The 13,379-nt window shown below is 45.5% G+C and overlaps 1 protein-coding gene across 2 annotated transcripts in view; it reads right to left on the bottom strand.

The window, feature by feature from the left end:
- Nucleotides 1-5,205: 5,205 nt before the first annotated feature.
- Nucleotides 5,206-13,379, bottom strand: part of arhgef40 (Rho guanine nucleotide exchange factor (GEF) 40) — a 31,812-nt gene continuing 23,638 nt past the window's right edge. For both annotated transcript variants that reach the window (XM_046381242.1, XM_046381243.1), the window contains exons 22-27: nt 12,173-12,352; nt 11,700-11,880; nt 11,051-11,161; nt 9,203-9,312; nt 8,046-8,089; nt 5,206-7,834 (exon numbers count right to left, since the gene is read on the bottom strand). In XM_046381242.1, coding sequence (XP_046237198.1) covers nt 8,063-8,089; nt 9,203-9,312; nt 11,051-11,161; nt 11,700-11,880; nt 12,173-12,352 — 609 coding nt within the window. In that variant the 3' untranslated portion in view covers nt 5,206-7,834; nt 8,046-8,062. The remainder of the gene's footprint in view (nt 7,835-8,045; nt 8,090-9,202; nt 9,313-11,050; nt 11,162-11,699; nt 11,881-12,172; nt 12,353-13,379) is intronic.

Raw genomic sequence — 13,379 nt, 5'->3', positions numbered from 1 at the left:
GTTTAGTTGTAGCAGGTGCACATCTCATCCAGTCCATGTACCCGCGTCGACAAAATTTGCATTAAAGATCCCCTGCATAATCCCGTTTGTCGTCTTATTAAGTGGGTTGGGGTCTGATGTGCCTCCCTGTGCTAAAAGTTGAAAATTTCCCCCAAGAGTTTTGCCAAAACAAAGACAGATGCAGGGCTCTGTTAAAGCAACGTCTCAAAAAGTTGTTATGGCTAATGTGCTGAGTTACATTTGCCTCAGACGTGCGGCAATATTTAGCAGATTCAATGTGAAAGCGGCCGTCTGGTGTAAAACTCTGCAAATGATTCTGCAGAGTGAAGGTCAACAACGACTCTTCTTTGAATGGAGGAGGCTTTAAAACCAAAACACAAAACAGTGAGGTAAAAGAGGGAGTAGGAACCGCAGAGCTGGCTGAGAACTCATCTCTGTGAGCGACCCCTGTCACCTGACTGTTGGTGATAAAATGTGCTGATTAATATGAAGGCACTGAACACATAATGATGTAACTGCTTATTGCATTGTAGCTAGTTGTGATCTCTTACAGCCTCTTTCCACATGCATTTCTTCAGATACTTCCAGGTCAGAAATTATTTTAGCGAAGAGATAAAATGGCACATTGATACGTATTCAGTGATGGAGATAGATTGTTGATTGATTGATAAATGTTTGAATATTGGAGGAGGGCTGGTTAATCGATGGCAGACCATTTTCACAGCACACCTGGACAAACTCCTTCATCAGCTCATGCACCAGGATGAGCGTCTTCATAAAGAACCTTCTGTTGTGAGCGAGAAAACCATCACGCAGGACAGGCAGCGTGAAACCGAAAGCGTCCTTAAGACTATGATCTGACTACATACTGTACGAGATGTAACTTGCTGTCTAAGTAATTAAAAAAACATGTTCTTTCCTAAAATATGGCTCATAGCAACCCTTATTCTTTTCTTTTTTTTATCCTCGAAACACTATAAAAAGCTCCCGAATGCAAACTGATTAATGGGTCTTTAAGCTTAACTCAAGGGCACAGACTGCAGCTGGCTTTCAGCACCCGTCGTCAACTGCAGGCCCATGTTGTGCCTGTAAGCGATGGACGTCTGATGTGAGGGCTGAAGGTTCACTTTACACCACAAAAAGAGGAGTTTTCATCACAGCTCTCACGATCTGCAGACTTTACATGTGACTCCGCTGGAATCTGGTTGAATGTGTATCTACATCGAACATCTTGATCTACGTTTGGGACGCACGCAGCCAGATTAACTTGTGCTGGAGTCGCATCCCATTATTATCAGTGGAATAAAGTTATTTCAACATCTTGATTTGGCTCAAATGTTCCCCTTAGACCTTCACTTTATCTGCTACGTCTACATGGGAGTTTCCTTCTTCAACACCAGACTTTGTTTTATCTCAGACTCGTAAGCCACTTGAATGAGGTCGAGGGCAACCGACTAACGAACAACGCCATACAGAGAGTCAAATCTAGAGTACGTGGGCTCGGGATGCATGTGGAGTGGTGAAGCCCACGCTCCTCTTCTGCCGGCCTCTCAGCCTTTATCAAAGAGTGACAAAGTGAGATATGTAACACACTGAACCAGAAGCAGGCGACTGAGTAGCCTGTTGAGCAACGATGACAGATATATTTACCTTTACATTCTCTTTCTCCCACTAGCGAACGCTTTGATTTGATTTTTTTTCCCCCTCGAGACATGGAAAATTGTAAGTCTGAATGTTTCTCAGCAGAAGGCCCTGGTTTTAACATTTAAATGCGATGTGCTCGAGCACTGTGCGAAGGTAAATGTTGGCTGGGAAATTCAAATGTCTTTGCTGACGCAGAACATATCTCCTGGATCAGCCATTGTAAGCCTGCTATTGTGTATCTGAGAGTGACTAAGTCTGTGGCATATGTGCAGTGCATGCTTGTCTGTGTGTGTACATGGTAAATCAATGTGTGTATGAGTGTGTGAGTGTGTGTGTATGTGTGTGTATGAGTGTGTGTGTGGGGGGGTGGTGGCACATTTTGCATGTCAGCAGCACATACATACAAGTGCATATACACAGGCATCTCTCTGCTGATGTGCCCCTGCACCTATGCTGTGTGTGTGTGTGTGTGTGTGTGTGTGTGTGTGTGTGTGTGTGTGTCTCCCTTCTCACACACTGTTTCTGTGTATGCTCACGGTACATATGTGTACGTGTTTGCGGCTGCCACAATGGCATCATCACCCGCCCCTGACGCTTTGATTGTTTTCTCCGCCGCAGCAGAAATGCACCAATTAATATTCAGAGAGTGAGCGAGACAGACACACGCATGCACGCACGCATGCACACACACACACACACACACAAACAACAAAAAAAAAAACAAAACAAAAAAAAACAGCCACGAGGGAGGGAGACGGGGAGGGAGGTGTGATGGAGAGAGGAGTGAAGGGGGGGGGGGGCAGAAGAGATGGCACAGAGAGAGGGAAAGAATTGGGGAGATGAAATGAAAGATGAGGAAAGTGTGTGTGTGTGTGAGAGAGAGAGAGAGAGAGAGAGGGAGGGAGGGTGGAGGGACATAGATGCAAGGGGATGAAATCTGATAGATGTTTGAGTAAAAACAAGGGAATGAGAGGAAGAAAAGAGTGAAGGATTGGGCTGAGGTGGGGTGAGGAGGAGAGGATCAATATGTACATATTCAGCGAGATATGGTGGGAAATCAATTGGAAGGAGGGGGAGGAGGAATTGATTCAGGGGCGAGAGGAGGAGGAGGAGGAGGTGAAGGTGGGGGGGGTCTCAGGGAGGGAAGGAGGGAGGAAGGAGACGGCGGAGGAGGGGGGAGGAGGAGTGCAGAGGTGGAGTGATATGTGGCTACGGCTGCTGTCCTTTTTGTCGCAGTGTCAGAGTATTGATACTGTAATACACTCCACCACCACCACCCTCCCACCCCCTCCCACACACACACACACACACACACACACACACACACACCCCATCACAATGCTGTCGCGGCGACGCCTACTGGCACAATGCAGCCACAATACAGAGGGCACTGAAGCATCTCACACACACACACACACACACACACACACACACTCTGAGAGAGAGAGCAGGCCACAGAGAAAGAGAAAAAGGGGGTGGAGAAATATAAGGAGGGAGAGGTGGAGATTAAGAGGGAGGGAAGAGGATGGATGGATAGAAATGGGGGTGAGAGGGAAAGAGATGGAGATGGTGATGGAGAGGAAAGAGGGAGGGGACGTGGACTGATGGAGAGACGGGGCGAGAGAAGGAAGGAAGGATGGATGGATGGAGGCAGAGGAGGAGAGATATGGCGGGATAATATTACATGTGTAAAATGCCGGAGGGTGTGTGCCCATAGAAACATGTTTAATGGCTTTTCTGATTGCAGGGAAGGTTGTGTGAGGTGCGTGATGTATGCACTGCAAACAACAAAAGGTGTTTATGGAAGGATGAGGATCCATGTTGGATCCTCGTGTGTCTCTAATGTGTCTAGACACTGACGCCGTAGACGTGTGCACGCTTTATAAGATTACTCTGTTGGTATTTTAGCATATATTGTCAATATCAGCGTTACATCTTTCATCCATGTCGTGTGATATGTCTACGATTGTGCATTTTTCTGCTTATCCAAAGGGTTTTTTTTGATGGTTTGCTTAACTTAAGAGGGAGAATTTTCTCTACTCATAAAGAAAAACTTCCTCCTTAAGTGTATCTGGAAAAAAATAAAATTAAAGGAGATACATGCTTTTATCTTGGCGGTTTTATCAGTTTTACATCTGCTCAGTTAATCCTCGGTATTTATATTTGATCCATTTTGCTATAAGTCAGGGTTGTACTGTGTGTTCATCTGCTGAAAAATATTTTTTCTCAGACCAAATAAAGTGAAAAAATTCTCTGTGAATTTTTCATTTAGGTTTGTTTGTTTTAGCAGATCATTTTAGTCTGCTTCAGTGCGTCAGATTGTTGGTGTCAAACTTGTTTTCAAAGCAGAAGTCAAATAAAATAAAAAAGAAACACACACACACACACACACACACACACTCTGCCTGCTTTGACCTCCCTTCACCAAAATGTCTGTGCCGGCATATTACTGTATCTCCCCCCAACATGCACTCTCATTTACAAAAGAAACGCTTGGCTGGCTGCCTATAAGTCAGTTTATCCGCGTGAGATGACCAACGTCCCTCCTTTTCTTTTTTTTTTTCTCTCTCTCTCTCCTCTCACCATCTCATACAGTGTGTGTGTGTGTGTGTGTGTATGATCTATAGTTCCCTGCCTCCCCCTCCCTCCCTCCCTCCCTCCCTCACCCTAACCCTTCTTAATATGATGTAAAAAGCTAATCGCATGCAAATGTCTGTTGTCCCGGTAACCGGGCCTGAAAAATCCCTTTGATGTTTCCCCCGACTCATTCTCTTCACGTTCTCTTTGTTCGCCACAGTCTCGCTGCTTTGTCAACATCCCCCCTTTTACCCCGCTCGCTCTCTCTCCTTCATCCATTCTGCAGCTCTCTCGGCCCTCTCTTAGTTCTCTCCGTTAGAGAGAAGAAGAAGAAAAAAAAAGTTCTAACTCTACTTTGTGTCTCCCTCTTTCTATAAGCGCCCCCCTTCTCTCAATTCTTCCTCTCCTTTCTCCCCCCCCTCGCCTCCTCTCCCCCTCGAGCTCCTGCACTCCCCTTGACTGTGCCTCTCTGTCTGTCTGCCCCTTCGCCCTCGCTCATTTCCCATCATTCCCACCTACTGTCTCCTGTCCTTCTCCTCTGTCGCTCCCTTTCTCTCTCCCTCAGTTCTGCCCCTTCCTGCCCCCCCCCCCCTAAACCCCTTCTCCACCTCCTCCCTCTTCACCCACCCTTTATCTCTCATTCCTCTCCCTCTCTATGTCCTGCACATGCACAGATGGACACACACACTCTCCCTCTCACACAACTGCCCTCCCTCCTTTGAGAGAATTTGATCCCTGGAACTATTTGATACGGCGCTGCACTGTAGTTATCTAATCATTCTGGTTTTTGTGAGGCCTGCTGGAGGCAGAGGCACAGCTGGCTTTCAGAGAGGAGACTCCACTCATTACGGCAAGCTTGAGGTTACGAGGTTGCAGGCCTCATTTTGAGGTCGAGACCTGCTATAAAGGTTCAAGCGCAACCTCTAAGCACACACACCTACACACACACACACACCTCCCTCCCGTTTCTTAAATCCCGTCTGAGAGGTTTGGAACTTGCATCCAGTTTTTATTCAACACGGGGAAAAAAAAAAACCAAACAGTCAAAGTACAATTATCAAGTAAGCATAACATGCGTTTCAAACATTCCACATTCTTTCCAGAAAATGTAAACATCAGGCAGAGTGTGTCGTTGCGACAGAGCGAGAGAAAAGTTTCTACACATTAATACTGCCTTGCCACGGCATAGAAAAGTGAGGAATACTGCGTGTGACAATCTATACTGCAGCAAGAATGAAAGATGGTGTTCATTACATTGCTTCCAATATAACGCAATGTACCAAACAGCTGAGGGCTATGAAGTGTACGAAGGCTTCTCCGAGCCAACAAATTACATATTGATTCAGAAACGGCTCAATAGCCATTTGCAATCTTTGAATTTGAATGCAGATATGAAACGTGTTAAATCTGATAACAGCGACGGACGGCCGCTGACTGTCTGCAGACACGAGCTCAACCTGCCGCCGCTGCTGGCTTTCGCCACCCCGACGGTTTCATTTTGTACCTTTACGCGTGATATTGTCTGATAGTGAGACACGTGTGAGCCAATCAAATCGGTGAGCGGATCATGATTGGCTTTACTGACTGTTTGCTTGCTGTTATACAATATGAACTACGTCAGCGTGTGAAACGTACATGTTTTATTTTCTTTCTGGCTTCATCATGACATAAAATGACGAGTTCCAGTTATGTTGAGGATCATTTTGTTCAGATTCATCACTAATGTAATTTCCTTGGGCCCACTGGTCTGAAGTCTAGCAGAGGTTAAGCTGCTGTCCTGTGGAAGTGGAAGTAACTTTCATAGCACGGTTGATTAATTATGAGATATGAAAGCTTAAAGGAAAAGTTCAACATATGTTTGTTTGCTTGCATTGCTTGCCAGGAGTTAGAAGAGATCAGACCACTTTCACATCTATTTTCAATGTGAAGCTACTCCAGGAAGTTACTCAGCCCAACCAGGAAATAGCCTGGCACCTAATGGCCATTCAACTACAAGTTGTCGATTTTAATATTTGGCTTTTGTATGGAGCGTGGTTTCTGCCATCTTTAAGCGGTTTGCTTCTGTTTCCATTCTTCATGCTAAGCTAAGCTTGCTGGCTGACGGAAGGAATTCGTGATGTGATTGTCTTCTAACGAGGCAAATTATTCAAAAAAAGCTAATAGTTTTGCGTTGTAATTTAAAACATCGCAACTGCAGCATCTCAAACATTTTAAGCAATAGGTTTTGGTGATATCGCTAAGACTTCTTCAATTTGTGATCTGGAAACCTTTGAGTAAGAACCTCTTAGTCAAATATTAACTCTTCATAAGAATGAACAGAAGTACATCTGGTCTCAAGCAGGAACCAGTAAAACCCTAATATAGCACATGAGCAGATCCGTCTTTCTCCGTCCTCTGAAGAAAACAGTCCATTCGAGGAGAGCTCAGACTAAATGTAACAAATAGCTTTTTGTACGAAAAATTAACATTGCACAGACACCCATTTATACCTTTGGCATACAGAATATGGCATCTTACATTTAAAAGTATAGTATTAAATTCATTATCACTACTTATCAGTACACTGTCGAACATTTTAAGGCAACAAGAAGCTCATGTTGTTGACATAAGTTATACTTTAAAGAAGACTAAATACCATTTCACCCTTCAATCCTTGCCACTGTTAATACAACATCATTAGCTTAAACACAGTAACAGAACGTATAGCAGTGGGATATAAGACCTTCCCGTTCATCATGAAGCCAACATGTACTCCATGTGTCCAGATGTAAGCTTGCCTAATATGGATTCAGCCACTGTACCAGGCTCTAAAATGGCCTCAGTGAGTGTGTGTGAGCATGTGAATAGTGCTCCTCTGTCTTATAACAATAGGAATGACTGCATGTGTTGAGGGACACTGTGTGTGTGTGTGTGTGTTTGTGTGTGACTAATTTACATAGATGCAATCGCACCTAGCCTGCGCTACTCATTTTTACACAGGCAGAAGGAGGGGGGGGGCTACAGTACTCCATTCAGCGTTATGAAAATGGCAAAGTACATAATACATTCCAAATCTGCAATCCTACGGTGGATTTACGGCCTGTATATCACTTCCTGTTTATTATCAAATGCTGGAGCATGTGATGCGTACAGTCGGCCAGCCGGGCAGTCAGTGGTTCAGACCAAGTGGTTTGGCCTAGTGGGGAGTCGCGGGGCAGACAATGGCTGCTCTGTGTGGCTGAAGTGCCTTTGGTGTCAATGACTCTGCCAGCAACTGAGACTGGCAGATCCAAAATGGCGGAGTGCAGAGAGCCCTGCTGGTGCTTGTCATGGTTTGAACTGGGCAGTTTTGATCCTTTTTGGAGGCAGCTTTTTCTCCGGGGGCTCGTATCAGAGCTGGGAGGTATAAAACAGGGGAAAGCAGTGCAGCACAGCTCCGCCTAATCTGCTGGCATTTCGTTTGTTTTAAGGAGGTGAATGGGGCAAGGGGTGGGTGTGTGCGTGGTGGGGGGTGGGGCATGTGGGAGAAGTTCAAACAGAGTCTGGGGGTCTCCTTTTGTCCTCTTGCTCCTTAAAGTCCAGCTGCCCAGAGGTGTAGAGTAGAGATGTTTAAATCTTCAGTGAAGTCCAGTTTCTGGTCACACAAGAAGAGAAGCAGGGATAAGAAAGAAACGACACATTACACTTCTTACACTACATACCATCTTAAGCATCTGTGAGAAGTAAGGAATCAGTAAAAGGTGTGAAGTGAGGGATGCAGGTATGCGCTGACACGAGCAGCAGCTGTAAAGGGAGCAGCAACGGGGAGGAGGAAAAAGAAACAGGTAATAAACACAGTGACTTACTCTTATTGAGATGACAGTCACACAGCTGTGGAGGGAGACTGACTCTGAGGGAATAAGAAAAAACAGAAACAGTTTTAATTCTGCGCTAAATTGTGCACGCGTGCCAAAGTATGTGCGTACGTGGGCACAAGCGGCAATCCTCCCTCTGTTGTTGGATATGTGCGTATCGCTGTCTGTGTGTTTGCCCTATCTGTTTGGGCTGTCTGTGTCCGTCTGTCTGTCAATCTGTTCCCAGCGCAGTCTGTTTGCCAATCTGTCATATTCTGTTTGCTAGATAAGGAGATTGAGAGACTGTGTGTGTGTGCACAGAGCAAATTCATTTAAACCATGGAGATGACAGGCAGGTATTGCTGTTTCCATACAGCTAAGAAGACGCAAACACACCGACTTCACTTTTCTGTTCAGAGGATCTCAGACATTCGGGCACATTTAAGAGTGGTTTTCCTTTTTGTACAAGTCATAAGACAGCAGATCTTTTCTCATGTATGACACATATTACGTGGAAAAAGAGACAAATTCATGGTGCTGGTAAAAACCGCAAAAATCCAAGTGGGGTTTTGAATGCACCGTTGCCCTACAGGATAGTCACTCCCTGCTGTGCTGAGTTTAGTGTGTAGTTGTGGCTGCTGTTCATACATAGCATTTCATAAGTCCTGCTCCACCCCAGAGCCCACCTGTAGGCTCTGAATCTATGTTCCCCTACAGGTGAATTTGGTGTGACCACTCCCTCCACTCCCTGCTGTACTGACTTTGGCGTTCAGGGAGTGACGAGATCAGAGCCTCGATGCAAAATATCAGCACAGTACATATTCACATGACAATCCATTCTGGGTGAGTTGGCTGACTGAACTGATACTAGTGACAACCAGCGCATGGTTTGAAAGAATGCCATACTCATTAGCAGTCTCAGCCATGTCTTTGACCACGTTCAGCACTGCAAACTGCACCATGAGTCCCAGAAAACCACCTGCTGTCAGAAAAGAGTCCAGCAGACAGAAAAAAACCCTAACCTGCCTTCACATTCCTCACATTTCAAATCTATATTGAACCACAGTGACGTGTCGAGTTATTTCTGCAAATAAAAATGTTTTCATTCACTTTGGAGTCACTGGATTGAGTGCCATGAGGGTACGCCGTGACCCCACCCACCCACCTACCTGTGAGTAACTTGTTGATCCAGAGCTTCTCCTGGGGTCCCTCCCTGAAGCCGGGGATCCCCCCTCCTTCTGACTGCCGACAGAGGAGGAGTCTGAGCAGCTACTGTGGACTGACAGGGACGGAGAAAGCGTGTGGTTAACACGAAAATGCAGTCAATCCAGCTGGTGTCAGACACATTTAAAATACGAATTTGGCTCCCAAATAACAACAGGCCCGATTTGCATGCATGGATTGTAAACAAAATTACCATATCATAATGTTTCCCTGAAATGAGGAATGGGGAGAGACTTGGTATGGGAGAGACAAAGAGAGGAGTCAGAGCGGGGAGGCATTTTTCTCATCCTGCTCAATGAATTTCTAACAGTGTGTTCTGTCCCAGAGGACAATTCATGCATTGAAATCCTGAGCCGCTGCGCTCAATGAGACACCTGGTGAGCAGTATGGGCATTACACCGAGCCGTGAATGGGAAATTGCTTTGGCTCTTGGGCCAACAGCAGCCTTTGGAGACTGGATGCTGGGTCTGGGATCTTTGCATTTCAGTTTTTATCTTTTTATGCTTGAACTCTGAGGGCGGACCTTGTTTCTTAGAGGGGAAACTCCACCCTCAGATGTGTAATATGTGGAGGTATTTTGTGATAAAGATCACATTGTAACTTTCCTTCACCCTGCCTTTCATGGTGGGGGGAATTCTGACCACGCTGACTATGTTCAACAAGGAACTGCTGTGAACCTGTTGCTGATTATATGCGTAGGCGGAGAGCACATATACTTCCACTGAAGTTTTCATCATGCAAACATTGTAGCTGCTCAGAAAACATCTCAATATTTAGTGATGGTGGTGGGATGTTTCAGCTCATGGTTTTGGCTTTTATGGCTTTGAACATTTTGGTTCAGTCTCACTGTACCAGAGGAAATAGCTCTAAGATCCTTTATGCTACCTGCAGTGCTAAACGGCAGACAGATAAAGTTAGCAGTATAAAGTTTTTTGTTTTTTTTTCCTCAGGAGTTGGTGCAGTCCCAGCGGATGTTTCCTATTCCTATTCATTTATGGGTACAGTAGATGACAAAGCTGCAGTTTAAGGGAGACACAGAAGTGAAGGATCACAGCAGAAGTAAAACGTGATTGCGCGGTGGAGCTTTTTGACTGTGCTACATATTCTCTGGAGGCATGCAACAGCTCCGTGTGAGACAAATATCAGAAATTCACACAGTAGCCTGAGGCCCGAAAGAGAGAGAGAGAGAGAAAATATATATACACCCCGTTATTACCTTGTCAAATGGGGAGATACACCCTAGACCCATTTTGTTTCCTGTCTGTAATCTCAAGGCCACATCACTTTCAGCTCAGAAAGCAAATCTGAACAATCCAGTAATCCAATCTGGCCACAAAAACATGACCGAGTCCTTGAGGCCAAAGTTTGAACTGAAAAACGCTTTAGACGTTCTGTATTTGCACAGTGAGAGCAGGAACTGCAAGGCCTTGTGTCACAAGTCCTTGATGGCAACCTCCTTTTTGTTACAATTGCGACGAGTAACAGTCTAAAATGTGCTTAAAACAAATGCAGTGTAAAACAATTCAATTAAAACAAGTACCAGCAGAGGCTCCAACACCATCAGTAGTAAACATGAGAGCAGAATGAACAGCATCAGCAGGCCTATAAATCACATCCTCATAATCCATAATCCTGAAGCAATTTGAGGGAAAAAAGTCACAATTTTCTGACATTTTATAGACTAAACAATTAATCGTGAAAATAATCAGCTGTTTAATCCGTGATGGGAATATTCATGAGCTGCAGCCCCTGACTTGCGTCTTTTCGTCACAGGGTTTTCCTGCTGAGCCTACCTCGGTCATTAAGACTGTAGATGGAGTCCAGCTCTGAGCCTGGGGTTCCCGTCACGTCCAGCAGCAGCTTACTGGAGACTCCCATGCACAGTGACTCCTTCAGACACAACTCTGGGAGGAGCGGAGAGGAGAAATCATTAAGAGCTTGTGTGCAGCAACCACATTACACTGCTAAGGGAATAAAACAGGTGTGAGAAGGTCATGTAAGAACTCGGTCAGTCTGGGAAAATGCTGCCAGTTCTTTGTTCGGGAACAATACCGGTTTGTGATAACAATGCCTCAAATGTGTCAGCGCCTTTTTTATGCCAGCTGCAGTGCATGTTAATCCAGTGCGATACTGTAACCTGAACCATCTACAGGAAGTGATCCCGTGAGAGTCAAGGAGGTGGATATGGGATACATGCTCTCAGTCAAGTTCTTCCACATCCAACCATGTCTTTATGGAGCTTTGCTTTGTGCACTGGGGCACAGTCATGCTGGAATAGAAAAGGGCCTTCAACAAACTGTCTGAATACTTTTGTCTATATACTGTACAGAAGACCTTGATAACCTCTTTCACATATACAGTAGTGGTCTCAAAGTCCTCGTACGTTGACGAGGGATTTCTGAAAGTGTCTTAAGACCTCTGGGGTCAAAGGTCAGACTGTACCTGTGTTGTTGATGGCGTGTGTCCACAGCAGATGTGCGATGTCATGAGTCCAGGCCACTCTCTCTTCCCTGTCCTTCGCCTGCAGCGTGATGCAGTCTCTGGTTCGAGCAGCCTGTCGGACCCAAACCTCAAACTTCACTCCCTCCTCGCCCACACTCTGAGTCAGACCCATCTCACCCGTCTGCAGGGGGGAGACACACCATGGAAATGTCAAGAGACGGACTGGGAAGGCTAAGACACAAATATCCAACTGCTGTGGACAGTGTGCAGTCAGTTTGAAAGAATTTTTACGTTTCAGTGTCATCAGTGTTTTCATCCCAAAATAATCAGCTGAGAAGCACTCCAGGCTCAGCTCACCTTGTCTCAGTTTTCTTTCAGTTTAATCAATACATTTTCCTCCAAACACGAGCATTCGGGAGAAAGGAAGAGTGTGTGTGCGTGTGTGTGTGCGTGTGTGTGTGAGGCCTCTGTACTTTGATGCTGTGTTTGTAGCTGTAGGCGGTGCGTCCCGGGCCGGGGCTCTTCTGTTTGGTGAAGATGACGACGTGCTGGTAGAGGAAAACGTTCCTCACGCCGGCCCGCTTCCTCCGAGCTCCCCCACACACCATCAGCTCGCCCTGCCGCACCAGCTCGCCGCGCTCTGCCACGGGAATCTGAAATCGCACAAAACACACACACACACTCACACACATTAGGATTCACTTATCTTGGCCCGAGGCCCAGGCTCAGGGCCTTTATCTGCAAAAGATACCATCTTAATTTCTATCTTTAGCCTTGAATTGAGTTTTAAAATCATATTGTCTTTGCCAGAGGGTTTGAATATTTCCTGTTTTTACCCAATCCAGCTTCATGCAGTCATGAAGCAAAAAGTTATTATGTATTACTATAAAACAAATGGATCGGGAAACAAATTATATACTGTCAGAATCTTTGGAACATTTTAAAGCACAAATTAGCTGCCTTGCAGCACAAAAAAACAAATCGCTCTTCCATCTGAGCGCCGCCTTTACTACCTGAAAGGAGCTGCTTTTGGGCGCTAAACACTTTCTGGCCTGCTAACACTCTGGAGCAAAACCTCAACCCGTCCTCCTCTTCCTTCACCTAGTCAAAGTTTCGATTTGCAGTTTGCAAAAGACATTTCAGCTACAGAGACTGAAAAGCCTTATTCTGAATTCAATAAAGAAAAGGACAAAGCGACGTGGTTACAATACAGTGCTGTGCATGGTGACAAACTGAATTCCCTCTTCACGAAGATGTTTTCTTTCTGACGGATCTTCGCTCTAATTGGCCCGGCTGACTCACGCCCTTTGTGAAAAAGTGACTCTATTGTTCATGTCAATTACAGGGTTACTTTGAGAGGCAGTCAGAGGTTGATAAAAGTCAGAATCTTGTGTGATATTGCTTGAAGACTCCCATACTAGACATGCAAAGACACAAGCAAGCGGCGTGTGTGTGTGTGTGTGTTTGTGGGGGGGGCGACAGCACAGATAACACACCAGGCAACGTTTTGCTCAACCGTGACCGCTCAGTCGGTGAAATTAAAAGGTGTGATGATTTACTGCAAATCGGTCACACGCAGCTTTTATTTTTAAACCTCTAGAGATGCGTAGGTCATGATGTAAGTGATGCTTCACACACATTACGAACACCCACATCCACACACACACCTGCACTTACGGG

The sequence above is a fragment of the Scatophagus argus genome, chromosome 23 (assembly GCF_020382885.2).
Source record: "Scatophagus argus isolate fScaArg1 chromosome 23, fScaArg1.pri, whole genome shotgun sequence".
Taxonomy (NCBI): Eukaryota; Metazoa; Chordata; class Actinopteri; family Scatophagidae; genus Scatophagus; species Scatophagus argus.
The sequence above is the reverse complement of the archived record's forward strand: the minus strand, read 5'-3'. Positions and strand labels throughout refer to the sequence as shown.